At 54.2% G+C, this 24,014-nt stretch overlaps 1 protein-coding gene across 1 annotated transcript; it reads right to left on the bottom strand.

Moving 5' to 3' along the window:
- Positions 1-1,808: 1,808 nt before the first annotated feature.
- prss16 (serine protease 16) lies at positions 1,809-23,586 on the bottom strand. Its single transcript, XM_078533281.1, has 12 exons — positions 23,434-23,586; positions 19,044-19,231; positions 18,261-18,360; positions 16,281-16,410; positions 14,337-14,460; positions 13,138-13,215; positions 12,422-12,469; positions 10,788-11,057; positions 9,454-9,595; positions 8,470-8,649; positions 4,249-4,394; positions 1,809-3,241 (listed from the first exon to the last, which is right to left on the bottom strand). Exons 1-12 carry the CDS (start codon positions 23,510-23,512, stop codon positions 3,185-3,187), a joined length of 1,542 nt encoding a protein of 513 aa, XP_078389407.1. The 5' UTR covers positions 23,513-23,586; the 3' UTR covers positions 1,809-3,184.
- Positions 23,587-24,014: the final 428 nt, after the last annotated feature.

The following is a 24,014-nucleotide window of genomic DNA, read 5'->3' as shown; positions in this document are numbered from 1 at the left end:
ATCCAAAAAACGGCACCTCTGACAGTGTGCAGCACACCCTCAGTACGACGAGCATGTGCAAAGCTTTCTGAAGTTGTCCTTTCAAAATATTTTCAGCAAAGCACAAACGCTTACCACGTAAAAATAGGGCTTGTGCCTTCCTCATCGTGACCCGTGGGTCAACAACTCTCTCAGGGCTGGTTTAATTGAGATGCCTCAAGAGTAAAGACCAAGGGAAAAAAAATGGCAAACGCTCTGGGTTCAAAGTCCGCCCACCTGACATCCAAGGTGTCGTCTTTCGAACGAGACGTTAAACTGAAACCCCAAGTGCCCTCTCGATTGGATGCAGACGACCCAGTGACACTATTCGAAGAGCAGAAGAGTTACTCCTGGTGGCCTGGCCAATATTTATCCCTCATACTTCACCAAACAGAGAATCCGGACATTATCTCTGCTGTTTCGTGGGAGCTTGCTGTGTGCAAATTGACTGCCAGGTTTCAGACATTAGCTACTTGTGTAGTCAGTTGTAGAACACTTTGCAAGACCCTGAGATTGTGAAGGCTTTATATAAATGCAATCTTGTTTCTCGTCTACAAACCTCCTTTCCTCATTTTTGGTCCCGCTTGGGTCACAACCACACCCCTCCCCACCCCCCCATTTGTAAACAATTTATATCTGCATTTCTTATAGGAAAATGTATGTCAACTTTCACTGTCACAGACTGATCCAAAACATTTTCATCTGCCTTTATTTCCTTTAAGTGCCTTCAATTTCTAATGACTCAACAGAGCTGACAAGCTAAACTGTTTCAGACACGGGAACCATCCAGGTGAGAGTGTCTGCCAGACTGAAAACCCTCCCTTACACCATATTCTCATCAGGAATGGGAAATAAAATAGAGTGAATGAAGACAGGGAATGGAATCAAGGTCTCACGAGCAAGTCCCTCAGCATCATGACCTGGTGTTAAATCACACCTTCAGAAGTGAAACCCTATCTGAAAACAAATTGCAGAATGTTACAAAACTATCATATTTTTCATAATATTATTGTGGGTTATTTGTGTATGAAATTTGCATTTTAAGATAAGTGGAGAGGTGTTTGAGTTTCAAAGAGACGTGGTAGGATGTTTACAATTAACAAGACAAATAAGGCAGGTCATTATACGGGTTTATCCCAAAAGTGCTGACCATCATGACAACATAAAAAGTTTTGATATTATGGGAAAAGTTAATTCCAGAGACATGTGGGAACAATGGGGATTTTTTGATTAAAGAGGGAGAAAATATATTTAAAGGACGACGGAAGGCTGTATGAGGTGTGGTTGTGCAATATCTGAAAGGTACACCGTGTGAAACAGACTTGGGAAAAAGCCTCCAACCACTTTGCAGCAGTCTGCTGTTCCAGTCACCAAAGTTGTGTTAAAAGCCTTTGGAGTTCCACTGTCGAGTGGGTGCTGGTGGTAACCTTGCTGAATTGTTATAAATTTAGAATCTATTTTGGACTGTTGCCTTCAAGGGGGGGGATGTACTTGGGAATCAGATTAACTAGGAATTTTGGTAATCGTTATAATATTAAGTAACCGTGTAATTGCAATCTTGTGTGTGTGTTTTATTTGTTTCTGTTGTTAATAAATGTTTTAATTTAATTTTTTAAATCTCTAAAGGTGTCGGTGGACTCCTTACTTCTGAATTCAGTGCACAATCTTCTCATAATAAATACAAATTGCAAAACCGTTGTGATAGTGTGGCCAAGGTTCCCTTGTGGATTTGATCTGCTTGGCACATATCACCTGCCATATCATAAGAAATAATAAGGCTCAGAAAAAAATTCCTTCAATGAGGCAATTTATTAAAATACCAATGATTAATTACACCAAGATTTCAAACAATATAATTTTAACCATTGAAAAATAGTTTCCCATAATTTAAAATCAGAATTGTGAAAAACTCAGGCCGATTTTTGTAAAAAATAGAATCCAGTAAAAAGCATTTTTAAAAGTAGCAACTGTGGAGGCTTGTGATCGGTGTCTGCCACCTGGGATCGATCTCATCTTCAGGTGTGCTTCACAGTTACTTGCGAGTTAATCTGTTGGGGTATTTGGGGGATTTCTGTGACAGAGCAAGTACCTCAAGTTGTCAGCTGCAAACTCCAGTTTCCAATATGGGGAAGGCTCATTGGTCTCCCCCACAGGTCTCACTTATACCATCACGCACCCAGGTAATGCACACGCCAGCAAGCATATCCTGGTACCTCTCCTCGGCTGACCGGCTAAGCTAGGCAAGGGAACCAACAGCATCGCCCGGTGTCGATAGGGGACGTAATTCCTCCACGTGCAAGTCTAGAATGATGGAAGAGGCAGCTGATCCCAACAAGAGTCCAACGGCTCTGAAGGCAGACACCAGCAAGATGAGAGACAGATCCAGGGCCCTCTGCTGAGGAAGTGGAGAGTCACCTTGGAAAGGATTGGGGCCTTATCGAGTGGCACCCCACAGTTAGCAGTGAAACCTAAATCGCAAAGTTGCTTACTGCAGAAGCAACTGGGCACAGCATTGCTCCCAACCCTCGGTTAAGAGGAAGGAACCTTATGAGGAATCTATCTAAAAGGCCACCTCCCTCCCCTAAATTAAAACTCCAAAGTCTTCCATAAGGGGAGGACTGGGGTGGGTGATCTCGTTCTCTCCCAGCCCTCACGTGGGTGGAGAAGGCTGGTTCGACACTCCTGGGACAAGCAAAGGGAAGACAGGCTCCACTTTGCCTCCATCTTGGCGAGGGCCACAGGCAGTCAGGGCGACAGTGACGGAAGAACACGTCCGAGCACAGAGAACAGCACCACCCTCCCCAGGCCCAGCTGCAGGTCTTGTGTGGAGGGGGGGCCACACCCAGGCCACAGGGAACATGAGTGCACGTAAAAGGTGGGATATTTAAACCCCTCCCAAGGCGTACTTAGGAAATCCTCCCCGGACTCCTCCAAGGCACAGAAAAGCAGCGAGGGGAGAGGGGGAGGGACAGAGACAGAAGGAGAGGTAGACAGAGAGGGAGGGGGAGGGAAAAGACAATGAGTAAAAGAGGGAAAGATTCAGGAGATTCTCCTCAATGGCGGGATCAATGGGGGCAAACCTTTCCCAAAACCGGAAATCCCTGCACGCCCGTCAGTCATTGAGAATAAGGTGCCCTCTTCCCGCAACTAGAGTTCTGGGCCAAGGTTACCATGGATACAGGTGTTTCTTGGCCAACCAGGCTCCGATCTGATCATCAACCTTCTGTAAGAGAGAGATGGAAGGAGTTAAACTCATTCAATAATCACTTCCAAATATCAATTCTTCAAGCAGCAACACCCGAGGGCTCCCTTTCCCAAAGCGATTCTTTTATTAAAGAAAGAGACTTTCTTCTTGTATTGAGAGTTTGGGCTGAGGAACGGGACACTTCACAGTTCATCCATCAAACACTCCCAGGGCAGGTACAGCACGGGGGTTAGGTACAGAGTAAAGCTCCCTCTACACTGTCCCCATCAAACACTCCCAGGGCAGGTACAGCACGGGGTTAGATACAGAGTAAAGCTCCCTCTACACTGTCCCCATCAAACACTCCCAGGGCAGGTACAGTACGGGGTTAGATACAGAGTAAAGCTCCCTCTACACTGTCCCCATCAAACACTCCCAGGACAGGTACAGCACGGGGTGAGATACAGAGTAAAGCTCCCTCTACACTGTCCCCATCAAACACTCCCAGGGCAAGTACCGCACGGGGTTAGATACAGAGTAAAGCTCCCTCTACACTGTCCCCATCAAACACTCCCAGGACAGGTACAGCACGGGGTTAGATACAGAGTAAAGCTCCCTCTACACTGTCTCAGCGTGCATCAGTAAAAGACCCCGCTCTATCCAGGTTTGAATTAGCCTCTGTATTGCCCACCCTAGAGTCTCTCTAATCTAGAGGGAGGGTGTGCCATGGCCCCCCGTGCCAGAGTGAGGGAGTGAGTCCAAATTCATTAGCAGGAATCGTGTCTATTTAACCCACCGGCTCGGATAAGGTTCAAACAGTCAAAAGGTCCGACCCTTGGCCGTGGCTCCCACCTGTGTGCTGCTATCGACAAGGCTCATGCTCGGGGCTTGGAGAATTACAGAGGCACTGGAGAAGTTACTGAGGATCTCGCATTGCGCTCGAGTTTAATCTGCTGGGAGGACATTGTACAACGCCCCCCACCCCCACCCACTCCCAGACGCAGACGGAGGGTTTGCGGTGGGCAGCTGGAAGGATCGGGTCTCACCTGTCTGGCCTGTCGGAGAGGGGGCGGGTCTCCCTCCTGCACAGGGTTCATGTTGGCACAGTGCGCAGTGCCGTTGATGAATACCGCCACCTCCGATCTGGACTGGTTCTTCAGCACGCTGAGTGCATGCCATGGGTCGATGTCACCTTCACAAAGAGATCCCAAAACAAATTTAACTGAGGAGCAGCGGCCAACACTCAGCACTTGATGCCACCCTTCACCCCCCCCCTGCCAAGTCATGCTTAAATACAGAATTTTCAATAAGAGTAAAACATAGTGAACGCCAAAGTTGGGGGAGGGGTTCTGTTAAGAGTGAGTTTCCAGCACCTGTCTATGTCGAGTTGGCTAATCTCAGCCCTGGGGACTTTAATGGACCTCAGCACTCCTGGGTAAGGCAGACTGAGACAAACTAGAACGGTTAGGGTCTTATAATGAGCGTGTACCCGAGGCCAGACTACAAGGGACAGCCAATCACAGGGGGAGATGGTGATAATGTCACTGGGCTAGTAACCCAGAGGCCCAGGCTAATGCTCTGGGGACACGGGCTCAAATCCCACCACAGCAGCTGTTGGAATTACAATTAAAATAAATAAATCTTGAATATTAAGCTAGTCTCAGTGACGGTAACCATGACAATTGTCATCGATTGTTGTAAAAACTCTACCTGGTTCGCTCATGCCCCTTTAAGGAGGGAAATCTGCTGTCCTTATCTGGTCTGGTCTACACGTAACTCCAGACCAACAGCTGCGTGGTTGACTCTGAAATGGCCGAGCGAGCCACTCAGTTAGGGATGGGCAACAAATGCCGGCCTTGCCAGAGATGCCCACATTCCATGAAAGAATAAAGGGGGTGGGGGGGGGAAAAAAAACAAGGCAAATTTATAGGAAAGTGACTCAGTCTGCAGAATCAGGCCTCAGGAGGACACAGGGGGAGATGCCATAGAATCTCTTACATCTAATTGTGAGAGCAGACTGGGTCCCAATTTAACGTCTGATCCGAATGACGGCACCTCCAACAGTGCAGCGCTCCCTCAGTGCTGCACTGCAGCGAGAGCCTAGGTTTTTGTGCTCAAGTCTCTGAAATGGGGCTTGAATGCAGAACCGCGTGACTCGGGCAAGAGGGCTCCCCACTGAACCATGGCTGGCGCACCGAGAACTCCACCCAGGCACCCACTGAATGCCCGAGAGTAGGCGGGCGGCTTGGATTTCAGTCAGGAGGCGGGAGTGATTTCTCGGCGACCATCTTATGTCAATGGCCGCTAGCTTTGCTTTTTCCCCCACACCCAATTAGCACCTTTAACATGGTAAAAATGCCCCACAGGAGCGCAGACAGATAAAATTTGACAAGGAGCCACTTAAGGAGATGTTAGGAGAGGTGGCCGAAAGTTTTGTTTTAAGCAGCACCTTATAAGAGGAGAGAGATGGAAAGGTTTACGACAGGAAGTCCTGTCGTAAGAGTCTCTGCAGCTTTCAAAATTCAATATTAAAATGTTGGTGGACAGAGGAATATGGGAATAGGGTGAATAAATGTGACTAGAACTATTTGTGGAGGGTAAATGCTAACACTGACTGGTTGGGCCAAATGGCCTGTTTCTGCATTATATTTCTACACACTGCCTTCTCAACTCCAGCCTAACTTCCCCTCCCCTTGTCCTGCCCTAAATATCTCCAGCTGCATTCCCCGGCTTCCCAGAATTTCAGAACGCAGCAGTTTCCTGGGCCAGCAACACATGCCCAGTCAAACACTATTGATCATCGTTTTCCTCAGCATTAACCTGTTGCATTACTCAGCTCGACCACATGGTGCCAGCAACACACCAGGTTAAGGACCAGAGTGCAGGAATATTCATTCCTTTTTAAACATTCATTCATTCTCAGGACGTGAGCATCACTGGCAAGGCTGGCATTTATTACCCATCCCCAGGAAGTGGTGGTAAACCACCCTAAACCGCTTCAGCCCACGGGTGAAGGGGGGGAGTTGGGGTTCCAGGATTTTGACCCAGCGATGAAGGTAACGGCCGATATGCCTCAAGCTGGGGCGACGAGCGGGATTCGGAGGTGATGTTGCCCCCCAGGCGTCTGCTGCCCTCGTCTGGGCAGACGTTGCGGGTCGGGAGGTGCTGCCGAAAAAGCCTTAGTGAGTGGTTCAAGAGTTGCTCATAGAGTTAATAAGGAGAATCTGTTTCCACTGGGGAGGGAGGTCAGTAGCAATGGGACATAAAGTTAAGACAATCGGAAAACTGCTGAAAAAGAGACATGTCGAAGCTTTGTCTTGCACTCATCAGGACACAAGAATACCAAACAACAATTTATACTGTATGTGAAGAGAGTGCTGATTGGTTAGCAAGTGGCGTTGCCATGGACAGTGCACTAGTGAAGGTGACTGACAGTTAACAGCCAAGCATTGTTTGAAATTTAAACCAGGCAGCTTGGCCCTGATTGGCCAAGGCACAATTGGAGAAGAACCAGAGAGATGAGACGAGGAGGAATATTCTTCGCACTGAGTTACACTCATTTGGAATGCACTGCCTGAAAGGGCAGTGGAAGCAAATTCAATGAACACAAAAGGGAATTGGATCAGTAACTAAAAAGGAAAAGAAATTTGAAGAGTTACAGGGCTAATTGGATTTCTCTCTTAAAGGGCCAGAATAGACATAATGGGCCGAATCCCTTCACTCTGTGCTGAAAGATTCTGTGTCCTCAACCATTCACCAGTCCCTGGGGTGGCAAATATTAACATTGACACTTCACCGAGTGTTACCGGTTCAAACATGTCTTTTACATCGCCCGTGTTCTATGGAGCAACCATTAAACTCCCTCTCATTAATGGTAACTTTTCATCCTGTCCTTTCCACTCTGTTTGAACCTTAATTATCCCGACCAATATTACATAACAACCAACAATCACAAGGAAACAATTATCTGTTCACTATCACAATGTTGTATTGGGAGCTTGCTGTGCACAAATTGGCTGCTAGGCTTCAGACATGACAATAGTAATCCATTGGCTGTAAAGCACATTGTGATGTCCTGAGGTCATGGAAGTTGCTATATAAATACAAGTCTTTCCACCCATTAAAATCTCCGTTCCTCTTTAATAGGCAGCTCTGACAAAGTATCGGCACTTGAAATGTCCTTTTCTTATTCTTTCATGGGATGTGAACATCACTGGCTTGGCCAGCATTTATTGCCCATCCCTAATTGCCCTCGAGGTGCTGGTGCACTGCCTCCTTGAATCGCTGCAGTCCCTGTGGTGTAGGTACACCCACAGCGCTGTTAGGGAGGGAGTTCCAGGATTTTGACCCAGCGACAGTGAAGGAACGGCCGATATATTTCCAAGTCGGGATGGTGAGTGACTTGGAGGGGAATTTCCAGGTGGTGGTGTTCCCATGTATCTGCTGCCCTTGTCCTTCTAGATGGTAGTGGCCACAGGTTTGGATGGTGCTGTCTAAGGTGAATTCCTGCAGTGCATCTTGTAGATGGTACACACACTGCTGCTACTGTACATCGGCAGTGGAGCGAGTAAATGTTGAAGGTGGTGGATGGGCCGTTTTGCCCTGGATGGTGTCGGGCTCCTTGAGTGTTGTGGGAGCTGCACTCATCCAGGCAAATGGAGAGTATTCCATCACACTCCTGACCTGTGCCTTGTAGATGGTGGACAGGCTTTGGGGAGTCAGGTGGTGAATAAGTATTAACCTGGATTAAATTTCCCTGTAACAAGGTGCTGGTTGACCTGCTGCCTTCTCATGTTTTGAATATCAGGTTGCCCAATGTTTTTTACTGGCCCTCCCATCCCTTCCCTTAATCATCGGTAAAATCAAAATACTGCAGGTGCTGGAAATCTGAAATAAAAACAGAAAATGCTGGAAAAACTCAGCAGGTCCGGCAGCATCTGTGGAGGGAGAAACCGAGATATCGTTTCGAGTCCGTGTGACTCTTCTTCAGAGCCCTTCCCTGAACCAGTTGGGGTTATGATCGATGTTTCCTGTAGATTGCGAGTGGTCACTCACACGATGCACCCTTTCGGAGAACATGCAACAAAATTTGAAGGTACCACAATTTCAAACAAACAAACGTGCGTAAGAAAAAAAAATTGAAGGGACCTGGCTCACAATCCCCTCCCATACCAGCATCACCCTTTAACCCCTGACCTCCCTCAACCGGGGTCATGAACCCCACCCGCGCTGACATCAGCTCAGCCCCGTCCCGATCTGCTGCTCACCGTTGACAAAGATGATGCGACTCGACGCAGGGTGATTGGCTCCGTAGTAGTCGTTGGTGAAATCGACGGCACTCTGCACCTTGCCCGGGTCAATGCCAAACACCAGGGCACAGGGGTCCACCTGAGATCGCAGCGTCAGCCAGCGGGAGAGCGGGCAGCCTTCATCCTCACATGTCTGGTCTGGGGGAGCAAGAGGGGGAAGTTTAGCCCGCTGGACAGTCTGGAGCGGCCGCGTTAGGGGGAAGGACTCTCTCCCCCCTCCTCACCCCACGTTAGCTATGGCTCAGTGGGTAGGAGGGACAGTGATGTAGTGGTAATGCCACTGGACTAGTAACCCAAAGGCCCAGGCTAATATAAAGTAATGGTGACCATGAAACTATCATCGATTGTTGTACAAACCCATCTGGTTCACTAATGTCCCTTTAGGGAGGGAAATCTGCCGTCCTGACCCTGGTCTGGCCTACATGTGACTCCAGACCCACAGCCATGGGGTTGACTCTTAACTGCCCCCCCCCCCCGCAACCCCGAAATGGCCGAGCAAGGGCAATTAGGGCTGGCCTTGCCCGGCGAAGCCCACCTCCCACGAAAAAGAAGAAAAAAACTCTCTCCTCCGAGTCTGAAGGTTGTGGGTTCAAGTTTCACTTCAGCACAAAATCCACTCCCGGTGCAGTACCGAGGGAGCGCCACACTGTCAGAGGTGCCAACCTTTGGAGGGGACAGTGGGACATTAAGCTGAGGCTCCGTTTGAGTTGTCAGTGGACCTGACCAATCCCATGGCACTATTTCAAAGAACAGCTCTCCACGGTGTCCCAGTCAACCAGTATTACTTAAAAAAAGAATTGTCTAAGTCACTTATCTCATTGCTGTTTGTGGCAGCTTGCTGTGCGCAAATTGGCTGCTGCATTTCCTACATTACAACAGTGGCTACACTTTAAAAATAAAGTGCATCGGGCATCCTGAGACCGTGAACCAGGCAGAACTCACAGTAACCAAACTCGGTACAGGTCTGGTAATACCACTGACGTTCTCCCACTCCAAACGGTTCCACCTCGGTGCTCATGAGTTTCTGCAGGGAGTTCTGGTAAGAGTTGTCCACGCATTGCAACCCCATTCTGTCCATGTAGTTCTGAAAAGAGAAAAGCCAAAGTCACCTCGGGCTAGGAGGTGCCACAGAAAAGCTAGACCTTCACCCACCCCCCACTCAACCGCCCAGACAACCCGCCAGACAACCCGCCAGACAACCCGCCAGACAACCCGCCAGACAACCCGCCAGACAACCCGCCAGACAACCCGCCAGACAACCCGCCAGACAACCCGCCAGACAACCCGCCAGACAACCCGCCAGACAACCCGCCAGACAACCCGCCAGACAACCCGCCAGACAACCCGCCAGACAACCCGCCAGACAACCCGCCAGACAACCCGCCAGACAACCCGCCAGACAACCCGCCAGACAACCCGCCAGACAACCCGCCAGACAACCCGCCAGACAACCCGCCAGACAACCCGCCAGACAACCCGCCAGACAACCCGCCAGACAACCCGCCAGACAACCCGCCAGACAACCCGCCAGACAACCCGCCAGACAACCCGCCAGACAACCCGCCAGACAACCCGCCAGACAACCCGCCAGACAACCCGCCAGACAACCCGCCAGACAACCCGCCAGACAACCCGCCAGACAACCCGCCAGACAACCCGCCAGACAACCCGCCAGACAACCCGCCAGACAACCCGCCAGACAACCCGCCAGACAACCCGCCAGACAACCCGCCAACCCACCAGCCAACACGCCAACCCGCCAACCCCCAGCCACTCCAGCAGCCCTGAGTGTAATAGGTTAGAGCTACAGCCTGAACCAGAGGTCAACGCGTCAGACGCTGTGGGCCATATGGCCTTGGGTTCTACTGTGGGCTGGGGGGGGGGGGGGGGGCAGTGGGAGGGGTTCCAATTGGCCTCAGTCCCTATGGTCAGGAGAGGGGGGGGGGGGGGGGGTCCTCCTCTACCTCCACCCCATGAGGAGACACTTGGTCCTGTTTTGCCATCAGAGATACCAGAAGTGAACCAGGATCAAACAGCCCTCGGGTATCACACTATCGGGTATCTCCTCTCCGCATCCCTCCTGACACCCCAATGCTGCCCCCAACCCCTCTCCATCTTCTTTCCCCCCGACACCCCTTGCCACCTGCCTGCCCCCACCCACCTTTCCTCACCCACCCCGACCACCACCCCTTCACACCGTCACATCATCACCACCGCCCCCCCTTCACTGCCCCCCCTCCATTGATTCACTGCCCCCTCCCCCACCGCTCGGTTACCTTGTTGAGGACAGTCAGCCTCTGGTAGGCGGAGCCCAGGTTTTCATCGGTCATGACCTGGCACAGGTTGGCGATGTTGCAGCCGGCCTCCTCCTCGTTGTACTGGACGGTCCCCATGACGATGTCGGCCAGGTTGCCGGCAAACTCCCCGCGGTCGTCGTTCCCGTTCAGCTTCTGGCACGACCGGAAGTCTGCCTCCAGTCCGGAGGTGTTGCCTCGCGCGAGGATCCTGTCCAATGTGGAGAAGGCCTGGGCCACGGCGGCCCGGCACTGGGGGTGCGGGTAGGGGGGGGAGAGAAAAGTCAGCAAGGCTTCGGCCTAAATCCTTCCCTCACGGAGAAGCCTGAATGGAGAAGCTGCCCCGCTCCAGCCGCTCGCCCGCCCCCCTCCAGCCGCTCGCCCGCCCCCCCTCCAGCCGCTCGCCCGCCCCCCCCTCCAGCCGCTCGCCCGCCCCCCCTCCAGCCGCTCGCCCGCCCCCCCCTCCAGCCGCTCGCCCGCCCCCCTCCAGCCGCTCGCCCGCCCCCCCTCCAGCCGCTCGCCCGCCCCCCCTCCAGCCGCTCGCCCGCCCCCCCTCCAGCCGCTCGCCCGCCCCCCCTCCAGCCGCTCGCCCGCCCCCCCTCCAGCCGCTCGCCCGCCCCCCCTCCAGCCGCTCGCCCGCCCCCCCTCCAGCCGCTCGCCCGCCCCCCCTCCAGCCGCTCGCCCGCCCCCCCTCCAGCCGCTCGTTGCCTCTCCTACAATGGGGAGGGTCAATGAGCTTCGACTAGACCCCAAATCACCCCTGGACATGGAGATGGTGACAGCTTTTTAATGTTGGAGGATCAGAAATGGTTGCAACTGGATTTGCTGCAGAATCCAATCGGGCTCCAGCCTCTGACACCAAAAATGTTCAGGATGAAGCCGGTGGGGTTTTTTTTGTTGGGAGGGTCACAGGGGAAAGGACGATCGTTCTGGACCCAGAGGAAGTGGAGTTTCCACCTTACCTGGGCCACTCGCTGGATTTGCTGTGCACCACTCCTAGTGTAGTCCTGAGACAGTCATGATGGGCCCTGGGGGGGGTGGGTTCCAATCCCACACTGCGCTCACATGGTGAGCGAGGGTGGTGGTGGTGGTGGTGGGTGGAGGGAGAGGAGGAGAGGAGAGGATGGTGGTGGTGGGTGGAGGGAGAGGAGAAGAGAGGGTGGTGGTGGATGGAGGGAGAGGAGTAGAGGAGAGGGTGGTGGTGGTGGGTGGATGGAGGGAGAGGAGGAGAGGAGAGGGTGGTGGGTGGAGGGAGAGGAGGAGAGGGTGGTGGTGGGTGGTGGAGGGTGAGGAGGAGAGGAGAGGAGAGGGTGGTGGTGGCGGGTGGAGGGTGAGGAGGAGAGGAGAGGGTGGTGGATGGAGGGAGAGGAGGAGAGGAGAGGACAGGGTGGTGGATGGAGGGTGAGGAGGAGAGGAGAGGAGATGATGGTGGTGGTGGGTGGAGGGAGAGGGGGAGAGGAGATGATGGTGGTGGTGGGAGAGGAGGAGAGGAGAGGGTGGTGGTGGTGGTGGTGGGTGGGGGGAAGAAGAGGAGAGGGTGGTGGTGGTGGTTGTGGTGTGGGAGGGGGAGAGGGTCAGAAGGGGCTGCCTGTTGCTCATTCTGAAATTATTCATACCTTTGGGGATCCTCCAACAACTGGGTTCGACAGGCTCCTGGACACTACCTGTAGGACAGAAAACATTTAAATACCAAATGGAGAGAGAGAGAATGAGTTACTCCCTTACCCCTCCCCCAGGAATGACCACCACCTCCCCCAACCCGCACACAGGAATGACCACTGACCCCTATCACTGACCTTCAATCTCTTATTAACATCACCTGTCCTGGGAGTGTTTGATGGGGACAGTGTAGAGGGAGCTTTACTCTGTATCTAACCCCGTGCTGTACCTGTCCTGGGAGTGTTTGATGGGGACAGTGTAGAGGGAGCTTTACTCTGTGTCTAACCCTGTGCTGTACCTGTCCTGGGAGTGTTTGATGGGGACAGTGTGGAGGGAGCTTTACTCTGTATCTAACCCTGTGTTGTACCTGTCCTGGGAGTGTTTGATGGGGACAGTGTAGAGGGAGCTTTACTCTGTATCTAACCCTGTGCTGTACCTGTCCTGGGAGTGTTTGATGGGTACAGTGTAGAATGAGCTTTGCTCTGTATCTAACCCTGTGCTGTACCTGTCCTGGGAGTGTTTGATGGGGACAGTGTAGAGGGAGCTTTACTCTGTATTTAACCCACCTCATTCGGAGTGAGGTGCAGACCCTGTCAGTTCAATAGCCGACATATATTGCAGATTCTGGAAGGTGAGTGGGCGAAGGAGCCACGGCACAGAAAGGGAATCTTACCTTGTTGTAACCGGTGAAATCCAGCTGGGCCTGGACAGGGGCAGATGAGGCAACAGCAGCAAAAACCAAGTGAGGGAACTATTGGAAAAGACAAATCGTCAGAGACAGGTATATTTCAGAACTTGGCCCAGGTTCCTTCAGAACAGTCAAGCCTCCCCTCAAGATTTCCTTCTCACCCAAAGGCCCAGACTCTCACTGATATCATCCAGTACTTTACCCCAGCTGTTAAGTGATTGGAATCCATGTTACTCACATAATTTATATACTTTCTTTATTCATTATGCTGGGCCATCATTTATTGCCAATCTCCCATTGCCCTTGAGAAGGTGGTGGTGAGCTGCCTTCTTGACCCGCTGCAGTCCCTGTGGTGTAGGTACACCCACAGCGCTGTTAGGGAGGAAGTTCCAGGATTTTGACCCAGCGACAGTGAAGGAACGGCGATATATTTCCAAGTCAGGATGGTGAGTGGTTTGGAGGAGAACTTCCAGGTGATGGCATTCCCAAGCACCTGCTGCCCTTGTCCTTCTCGATGGTCGTGGTCATGGGTTTGGAAGGTGCTGTCGAAAGAGCCTTGGTGAGTTGCTGCAGTGCATCTTGTAGATGGTACACACTGCTGCCACTGTGCGTCGGTGGAGGGGGTGAAAGTTTAACGTGGGAGATGGGGTGCCAATTGAATGGGTTACTTTGCCTGGATGGTGTACAGCTTGTGTATTGTTGGAGCTGCACTCATCCAGGCAAGTGCACTGTATTCCACCACACTCCTGATTTGTGCCAGGATGTTGATGGTGGGGGGATTCAGCGATAGTAATGCTGAATATCTAGGGGAGATTATGTAACTATCTTCCACTCACTTGATTTTGGAGTAATAAACCTGGTTTTATCAAGATATTTTGTTGCAGTTTCAGTCACAAGTTTCGTTTGCTGTAGCTCATGGAGGCTATTTTAAAATAGACTCTGTAGACTGTTTGTTGGAATGTACTGATTTAATAGACTGTTGGCTGAGTAAAGACTTTGCTTGCTGTGAGCCCTGTAATTCCCACCCTCCCTCCAACTCATTGGCTAACTAGGATGTCAACAGACATCCCTATATTTCCCTAAACAAGGCCAGAAATAGAAACGGTAACTGTCCAAGCACCGGCTCAAGTCAGGCAGCCGCGGAGTCACTGCCGGACCGTGGCCACAAGCTGACCCTTCCTTACCTTCAGTCGGAACCACGCAGAGAGGGAGCCTGGGTAAGAGCCCCCAAAGCAAATCCAGCGGTTGTTTCTGGTCAGGTTGTACTGTTGGTTAATGAACTCATGGAACGTCGCTAGGTCAGCTAGCCTATCCAGAGAAGCACACAGAGTTAGGGGCCACCCGGATAACCAAGAGGGGTCAAAGGTGAAGAACCAAAGTCCACACAAAACACAAAGTATCGCCAAGATTGCAAACAACCACCTGCATTTATATAGCACCTTTAACATAGCAAAGCATCCCAAGCTGCATCACAGGAATGTTATCAGACAAAAATCAACACTGAGCCACATAAGGAGCCATTAGGAGAGGTGAGAGAGTTGGGTTTGAAGGAGCTTTGTAAAGGAGGAGAGAGAGAGAGGCGGAGAGGTTTAGGGAGGGACCAGGCAGCTGAAGGCACGGCCACCGATTGTGGAGCGAAGAAAGCGGGGGATGTGGAAAAGGTCAGAGTTGGAGGAACGCCGAGTTTGCAGAGAGTTGTAGGGCTGGAACAGGAAAACGAAATCAGCAAGTAATTAGTTGGCACCAGGTTTGGACCCCGTGAGAGGAAGAGAAGACCAAAGTAGATGAGGAGTGTTGGAGAAATAAGTCTGCTTTTATCAGGAGAGGTTTCTGCAGTTTTGGTCAAGTTCAATTTGCTGTACAGTAGCTCATAGAGCTACTTTTTAAATAGACTCTGTAGACTGTTTGCTGTGGTGCACTGTTTAAGTAGACTGTTTGCTGGGTAAATGTTTTGTTTGCTGCGAGTCCTGTAAGTCTCACCATCCCTGAAACTCATTGGCTGACAGTGACGTTTCCCCACTGCTGCCATACCAAATGAGACCAGAAATAGGAACGTTAGCCACTCGAACACTGGCTCAAGTAAGGCAGCCACAGGGTTCACTGCCGTTTTGCAGCTACAAGCTGAGCCTTTCCTACCTTGGGCTGATAATGTGGCACCAATGTTACTTTCCACAAGTGCCGGGCAATGACCATCTCCTACAAGAGAGAATCTAACCAGCTCCCCTTAACATTCATCACTTTCGCTGAATCCACCATCAACATATTAAGGGGTTATCATTGACCAGAAACTGAACTGGACCAGCCATATAAAAACTTTGGCTACAAGAGCCAGTCAGAGGCTAGGAACTCTGCAGCGAGTAACTCACCTCCTCACTCCCCAAAGCTTACCCATCGTCTACAAGGGACAAGTCAGGCACATGATGGAATGCTCTCCACTTGCCTGGATGAGTGCAGCTCCAACAACACTCAAGAAGCTCAACGCCATCCAGGACAAAGCAGCCGCTTGATTAGCACCCCATCCACCACCTTAAACATTCACTCCCTCCACCACCGACGCACAGTGGCAGCAGTGTGTACCATCTACAGGATGCACTGCAGCAACTCACCAAGGATCATTCAACAGCACCTTCCAAACCCTCGACCTCTACCATCCAGAAGGACAAGGGCAGCAGATGCATGGGAACACCACCACCTGGAAGTTCCCCTCCAAGCCACTCACCATCCTGACTTGGAAATATATATCGCCGTTCCTTCACTGTCGCTGGGTCAAAATCCTGGGACTCCCTCCCTGATAGCACTGTGGGTGTACCTACACCACATGGACTGCAGCGGTTCAAGAAGGCAGCTTACCCACCACCTTCTCAAATAAATAAATGCTGGCCTTGACAATGATGCTCATATCCCATGAAAGAATAAAACCTTCAGTTCTGGCAGGACCCTGGGGATTGGGGGGGGTGGAGTGGGTGAGTAGAAGATGCAAGGAAGCACAAGTAAGATGGAAAATTTGGAGCATGGAAGGAGTTAGAAGGAGAAACAAACAGGAGCAACAAAGTGAGAAGGCAGTAAGGAGCAGTAGAGAACACACCAGTCAGGTCCAAAATCACTACTCAATTAAGAATCTGACTCACGCTTGCTGGCTGGACAGATACTGGATGTTCTGATTGGTCAGCCCATCGGGATTAATGCTTGCTCCGTAATACCGGTGCTCTAGAGACACCAGCAGGGCTCTGTACTTCCGTGCTAGGTCCACATGTTCGCCTGCAGAAACAGAAGCACAGCAAGAGGCAAATTGCTGCAAGATACCAAATACTGACTTGAGGAACAGCGAATGCCAAAAACCTCCTCCACCCCCGACCGGGCGCATCAACCCAAAGCTGGACCACCCTGCGATGGACAACGACCCCCCCACTCCGAGAGCGAGCCACCGATGGGCGGCACATGGCGGGAGGGGAATCGAACCTTCGCCACGAGGTCATGGAAGGTGTTATAGAAATTCAAGGTTTGCTATTTCTTCAATTTGCCTGGCTTAGGGTCAGAGTGTCTGTGCTAAAATAAACAAATTCACCGAGGAGCTGCAGGAGTTGAAAACTGACCCACCGTCGGGTGTTTTCCCAGGTTGTACAGTGACCGGCTGCAAGGGGGTTGCAGTGTGGGAGAACACATTGGTCCTCATTGCCCAATTAAGGACAGGGGTTACTCATTCCCAAGTCCCACTCCGGAGACTTGAGTACCCCGAGCAATACTGAGGGAGTGCTGCACTGTTGCGGGTGCGGTAGCACAATGGTTATGTAACTGGGCTGGTAGTCCAAAGGCAAGACTGATGATCGGGAGACAAGAGTTCAAATCCCAGCATGGTAGTTGGGGTATTTAAATCTGATGAAGTAAATTTGGGACATTAAAAGTTTGCATGTGTAACGGTGACCATGAAACTGCTAGATTGTTGTTATAAGCCCAAACAGTTCATTAATTTCCTTTAATCTCATCCTCCATCCTCATCTGTCTTCCTTTAAGCAGCTGAAGGTGGTTGGGCTGAGGACACTACCCTGAGGAACTTCTGCAGTGATGTCCTGGGACTGAGATGACTGACCAACAACCACTTTCCTTTGTGCTAGGTATAACTTCAACCAGTGAAGAGTTTCCCCCCCCGGTTCCCATTGACTCCAGTTTTACTCGGGCTCCTTGATGCCACACTCAGTCAAATGCTGCCTTGATGTCAAGGGCAGCCACTCACCTCAGGAGTTCAACTCTTTTGGCCATGTTTGAACCAAGAGGTCAGGAGCCGAGTGGCCCCGGCGTAATCCAAACCGAGGTCATGTATATGTCTGGCCTATATGCGACTCCAGACCCACAAAAATGTGGCTAATTCTTAACTGCCCTCTGAAATTGCCTAGCAAAGGAACTCAGTTGTATTCAAGGGCAATGGCTCTCTGCTATTTTCATAAAGGCAATTAGGGATGGGCAATAAATGTTGATTGTACTAATGACCCCTACTTCCCATGAATAAAAAAGCCATCTTTAGAATGAAAGAATAAACCGAACCACGACTAACCTCCCAGGTGGGACGTAAAAGATCCTACGGCACAACTGGAAGAGCAGCAAGTGAGTTCCCTCCACTTTGCTGGCCAATCCCTCAAATAACATTAGCAAAAGAGATTACCTGCTAATCGTCAGAGTGCCATTTGAGAAATCGAGCTGTGTACAAATTGGCTACCCAGATCCCCGGCAGTGTTAGTAGCTGGGGGCAAGGGTCAGTGTACCAATATTCAAAAGAGTGTTTCCCCGGGAGTTTCAGTCAACTCATTGGGGGATGTCGGAGAATGTGTCAACATCGAAGGATGTTTTGGATGTTGGGGAGGGAGGCTTAATATTTGCAGATTCCTTTTCAGAATACCAACCCCCTATGAATAAAGTGGACCACCGACACCTCGTCTCATTCCAGCAAGGACTCAATTCTGTGCCGCAATGACTGTGACTTGATGGGGTTGCATTAAAAAAAAAACCTACATCCGGGAAAGGAAGTGGGGAGACCTATTCAGGGCATTAATGTGGAAATCCCAACACGGATGTCCCTTTCACAAACCCAGTCTGCCCCTGCAGCCACATAATACCTGCCAGTACAGAGTATGATGTCAGAACGCTCTCTCCACCAATATACAGGAACACGGGACCCTGCTGTTTCTCCCACAGCTCAGCGTTCACCCAGTATCTCTGCAGAGCAAACACAAGGGACGTTGGTTGAAGCACACGTAACACACAAAGCACCCCCCCCCCTCCCCCAATAGCGCTCAATACCCTCAATGGCCATTCAGGCAATGGAGAAGGTGCAAAAACGATTTATAAGGAGGGCACCGAAATTGAGCGCTCTTCCCTAGAACCTTTGAACTTCTGAAAAGGTTTGATAGGGTAGGTGGAGAGATACTTCCAATTGTAGGGCACACCAAAACTTTGGGGGGGTGGGGTGGGGGTGGTTGGGGAGGAAGTGCGTGGTGAGGGTGGGGGAGGGGGGGGGGGGTGGTGGAAGAGCCATAAACATAAAAGTTTCACTGATAATCCCAACAGGGAATTCAGGAGAAACTGCCAGAGCACAGCTAGAATGTGGAATTTCTGACCCTAAGGAGTAGCTGAGGCTAATAGTTTAATTATATTTGAAGGAAAGTTAGATAAACACGAAGGAGGAAGGAAAAGGACATGGAGATAGGGTCAGATGGGCGGGGGTAGCTCCCAAGTGAAGCATAAACACCTTCAGAGTTGTTGGGCTGAATAATTCCACATCATTCTCTGTAATTCAGAGTAGACCAACAACCAAAGGTGAGTGGGGAGTGGGTGGCGGGCAGGGTGGGGGGAGAGAGCGCGGGGAAAAGAGAGAAATATAACACTGTGGATGCACTGACCTGCTTGAAAGTGCCATTGTTCCTTCTGTTGAAGTGGTCAAGTGGCTGTGGGAAGTGCCCCTCCTCGGGCTCGGTCCATTTAACGCTGCCAACAGCTGCAAAGGTTTTCCACTTCTCCACCAGGTGCTTCTGGACCCTCTGCTCCCGGGATTGCAGCACTTTCTCCTTGATCAGCCACATGTTCCGACCTGCAAGTTGGGAGGAATACAGTGGGGGGTTTAATGGGCTGCTACACTGTTGGTTCAAATCGGGGTTCACATGAGGAGCCTGACAATAACTTCAAAGCGGTGACACCAGGGCCACAAAATGAGATATTGGGCAGATCAGCAAACACTGGGTCAATGACAAAAACAGAATTACCTGGAAAAACTCAGCAGGTCTGGCAGCATCGGTGGAGAAGAAATCAGTTAACGTTTCGAGTCTTCACGACCCTTCGGCAGAACTGAAGCATAGTTAGGAGAAAGGTGAAATATAAGCTGGTTTAAGGTGGTGGGGCGGGGGGAGAGAGAAGTTGAGGGTGTGGTGATGCCAAACCTGCTGAGTTTTTCCAGGTAATTCTGTTCTTGTTTTGGATTTCCAGCATCCGCAGTAGCTTTTAGCTTTTTGTTTTTATCACTGGGTCAATGAGGTGGTTTTGAAGGAGTGTTTTAAGGGCAGGGGGGAGGTGGGGGACGTGCATCTTGAAATGAAGTTGCAAAACTAGTTGTGGCAGCGGTTTCAAGTCTCCCCTTTGGGATTTGAGCAGCTCAGCATTTACCATCAGCTGGAGCTCCCAGTCCCCCTCCTGTCTGCCCCTCTCCTCCGCCCCCCCACCGCCCCCAACGCTCTTTACTCCCCATCGCTGTACCCCACTTCTGTACCTTCCACCCACCCTCCCCAACACCCCCCTGCACATCTCCCCGAACCCCTGCCCAGCCTCCCCAACACCCCTCTCCCTGAAACCCCCCTCCGCCTCTCCCCGAACCCCCCCTCCGCCTCTCCCCGAACCCCCCCTCCGCCTCTCCCCGAAACCCCCCCTCCGCCTCTCCCCGAAACCCCCCCTCCGCCTCTCCCCGAAACCCCCCCTCCGCCTCTCCCCGAAACCCCCCCTCCGCCTCTCCCCGAAACCCCCCCTCCGCCTCTCCCCGAATCCCCCCTCCGCCTCTCCCCGAACCCCCCCCTCCGCCTCTCCCCGAACCCCCCCCTCCGCCTCTCCCCGAACCCCCCCCTCCGCCTCTCCCAGAACCCCCCCCTCCGCCTCTCCCCGAACCCCCCCCTCCGCCTCTCCCCGAAGCCCCCCCATCCGCCTCTCCCCGAACCCCCCCCATCCGCCTCTCCCCGAACCCCCCCCTCCGCCTCTCCCCGAACCCCCCCCTCCGCCTCTCCCCGAACCCCCCCCTCCGCCTCTCCCCGAACCCCCCCCTCCGCCTCTCCCCGAACCCCCCCCTCCGCCTCTCCCCGAACCCCCCCCTCCGCCTCTCCCCGAACCCCCCCCTCCGCCTCTCCCCGAACCCCCCCCTCCGCCTCTCCCCGAACCCCCCCCTCCGCCTCTCCCCGAACCCCCCCCTCCGCCTCTCCCCGAACCCCCCCCTCCGCCTCTCCCCGAACCCCCCCCCCAGGCCCCCCAACCCCACGTGACATCCACCCCCATCAATCCAACCCCCCCATCACTCCAACACCGCCACCCCCCACCCGACCCGAGCTCTTCCCCCCCTCCTCCCTGACCACCACGTCCCCTCCCCCCTCCTTCCCTCTGCCAGGCGCCCCTTCCCCTCCCTCCCTCCCTCCTGCCTCCCCTCCCTCCCCTCCCTTCTGCCTCCCTCCCCTCCCTTCTGCCTCCCTCCTGCCTCCCCTCCCTCCCTCCCTCCTGCCTCCCCTCCCTCCCTCCCTCCCTCCTGCCTCCCCCCCGCCTCCCCTCCCTCCCCCCCGCCTCCCCTCCCTCCCCCCGACTCCCCTCCCTCCCCCCCGACTCCCCTCCCCCCCGACTCCCCTCCCCCCCGACTCCCCTCCCCCCCGACTCCCCTCCCCCCCGACTCCCCTCCCCCCCGACTCCCCTCCCCCCCGACTCCCCTCCCCCCCGACTCCCCTCCCCCCCGACTCCCCTCCCCCCCGACTCCCCTCCCCCCCGACTCCCCTCCCCCCCGACTCCCCTCCCCCCCGACTCCCCTCCCTCCCGCCTCCCCTCCCTCCCGCCTCCCCTCCCTCCCTCCCTTCCTCCCGCCTCCCCTCCCTCCCTCCCTTCCTCCCGCCTCCCCTCCCTCCCTCCCTCCCTCCCGCCTCCCCTCCCTCCCTCCCTCCCGCCTCCCCTCCCTCCCTCCCTCCCTCCCGCCTCCCCTCCCTCCCTCCCTCCCTCCCGCCTCCCCTCCCTCCCTCCCTCCCTCCCGCCTCCCCTCCCTCCCTCCCTCCCTCCCTCCCTCCCGCCTCCCCTCCCTCCCTCCCTTCCTCCCGCCTCCCCTCCCTCCCTCCCTTCCTCCCGCCTCCCCTCCCTCCCTCCCTTCCTCCCGCCTCCCCTCCCTCCCTCCCTTCCTCCCGCCTTCCCTCCCTCCCTTCCTCCCGCCTCCCCTCCCTCCCTCCCTTCCTCCCGCCTCCCCTCCCTCCCTCCCTCCCTCCCGCCTCCCCTCCCTCCCTCCCTCCCGCCTCCCCTCCCTCCCTCCCTCCCGCCTCCCCTCCCTCCCTCCCTTCCTCCCGCCTCCCCTCCCTCCCTCCCTTCCTCCCGCCTCCCCTCCCTCCCTCCCGCCTCCCCTCCCTCCCTCCCTTCCTCCCGCCTCCCCTCCCTCCCTCCCTTCCTCCCGCCTCCCTCCCCGACCCTCCCTTCCTCCTGCCTCCCTCCCCGTGCCTCCCTCTGCGCCCCCTCTCTGCCTCCCTCCCCTCCCCGACCCTCCCTCTGCCTCCCTCCCCTCCCCGACCCTCCCTCTGCCTCTGCCTCCCCCCCTCCCTCTACTCCCCCTCCCCGACCCTCCCTCTACTCCCCCTCCCCGACCCTCCCTCTACTCCCCCTCCCCGACCCTCCCTCTACTCCCCCTCCCCGACCCTCCCTCTACTCCCCCTCCCCGACCCTCCCTCTACTCCCCCTCCCCGACCCTCCCTCTACTCCCCCTCCCCGACCCTCCCTCTACTCCCCCTCCCCGACCCTCCCTCTACTCCCCCTCCCCGACCCTCCCTCTACTCCCCCTCCCCGACCCTCCCTCTACTCCCCCTCCCCGACCCTCCCTCTACTCCCCCTCCCCGACCCTCCCTCTACTCCCCCTCCCCGACCCTCCCTCTACTCCCCCTCCCCGACCCTCCCTCTACTCCCCTCCCCGACCCTCCCTCTACTCCCCCTCCCCGACCCTCCCTCTACTCCCCCTCCCCGACCCTCCCTCTACTCCCCCTCCCCGACCCTCCCTCTACTCCCCCTCCCCGACCCTCCCTCTACTCCCCCTCCCCGACCCTCCCTCTACTCCCCCTCCCCGACCCTCCCTCTACTCCCCCTCCCCGACCCTCCCTCTACTCCCCCTCCCCGACCCTCCCTCTACTCCCCCTCCCCGACCCTCCCTCTACTCCCCCTCCCCGACCCTCCCTCTACTCCCCCTCCCCGACCCTCCCTCTACTCCCCCTCCCCGACCCTCCCTCTACTCCCCCTCCCCGACCCTCCCTCTACTCCCCCTCCCCGACCCTCCCTCTACTCCCCCTCCCCGACCCTCCCTCTACTCCCCCTCCCCGACCCTCCCTCTACTCCCCCTCCCCGACCCTCCCTCTACTCCCCCTCCCCGACCCTCCCTCTACTCCCCCTCTCTGCCTCCCTCTACTCCCCCTCTCTGCCTCCCTCCCCTCCCCGACCCTCTCTCTACACCCCCTCTCTGCCTCCCTCTACACCCCCTCTCTGCCTCCCTCTACACCCCCTCTCTGCCTCCCTCTACACCCCCTCTCTGCCTCCCTCTACACCCCCTCTCTGCCTCCCTCTACACCCCCTCTCTGCCTCCCTCTACACCCCCTCTCTGCCTCCCTCTACACCCCCTCTCTGCCTCCCTCTACACCCCCTCTCTGCCTCCCTCTACACCCCCTCTCTGCCTCCCTCTACACCCCCTCTCTGCCTCCCTCTACACCCCCTCTCTGCCTCCCTCTACACCCCCTCTCTGCCTCCCTCTACACCCCCTCTCTGCCTCCCTCTACACCCCCTCTCTGCCTCCCTCTACACCCCCTCTCTGCCTCCCTCTACTCCCCCTCTCTGCCTCCCTCTACTCCCCCTCTCTGCCTCCCTCTACTCCCCCTCTCTGCCTCCCTCTACTCCCCCTCTCTGCCTCCCTCTACTCCCCCTCTCTGCCTCCCTCTACTCCCCCTCTCTGCCTCCCTCTACTCCCCATCTCTGCCTCTCTCTACCCCATTGCTCTGTCGCTTCCGCAACCTGCCAACCTCTCCTACGGCGTCTCACCTCCGAGTCCCAGGCTGAGTACGGACTGTAGCCCGAGAAAGAGCCGCACGGAGAACAGCAACAGGGACATCCTCGCCATTCAGGAGTTCCCTCGCCTCCCGGGCACCGTTCTGATTGACAGCTCAGTCACATGACGCAGCATCACAAGATATCCTCGTGCCACGGTCCCGCCCACTCTCTCCTCCCATTGGCTAACCCCTCTGTCAATATTCCCAGGTCTGAAAGCTTCTTTAATTATGATTGGAGGATTGTTGCTAGGCAGATTGTTAATGTGGGCTCATTTTTTTACGAATGAAAGGTACTGATTTATATTGAATTTTACACAACGAACAAACATTTCAAAGCACTTTATAATCAATAAAATACTATTGAACAGCAGTCACTGTTGTAATGTAGGAAACCACAGTCAATTTGCGCACAGCAAGCTCAAAATCTGGTAATAGCCAAATTATCTGTTTCTGAGATGTTGATTGAGGGATAAATCTTGACCAGGACACTGGGGAGAACTCCCCTGCTCTTCTTCTCAATAGTGCCATGGGATTTTTACATCCACCCCTGCAGGCTGATGCGGTCTCTGTTTA

The sequence above is a fragment of the Cetorhinus maximus genome, chromosome 32, assembly GCF_964194155.1.
Source record: "Cetorhinus maximus chromosome 32, sCetMax3.hap1.1, whole genome shotgun sequence".
Lineage (NCBI taxonomy): Eukaryota > Metazoa > Chordata > Chondrichthyes > Lamniformes > Cetorhinidae > Cetorhinus > Cetorhinus maximus.
Note: the sequence above shows the minus strand (reverse complement) of the source record. Positions and strands in the feature narration are given on the sequence as shown.

Excerpts from the sequence above, each read along its gene's own strand:
- prss16 (XM_078533281.1), bottom strand. The coding sequence starts at position 23,512 with ATGGCGAGGATGTCCCTGTTGCTGTTCTCCGTGCGGCTCTTTCTCGGG. Across the intron at positions 14,461-16,280 it reads TATCTGTCCAGCCAGCAAGC|GCTAGCTGACCTAGCGACGT; the intron begins GTGAGTCAGATT and ends TTCTCTGGATAG. Across the intron at positions 13,216-14,336 it reads CTGCGTGGTTCCGACTGAAG|TTCCCTCACTTGGTTTTTGC; the intron begins GTAAGGAAGGGT and ends CTTTTCCAATAG.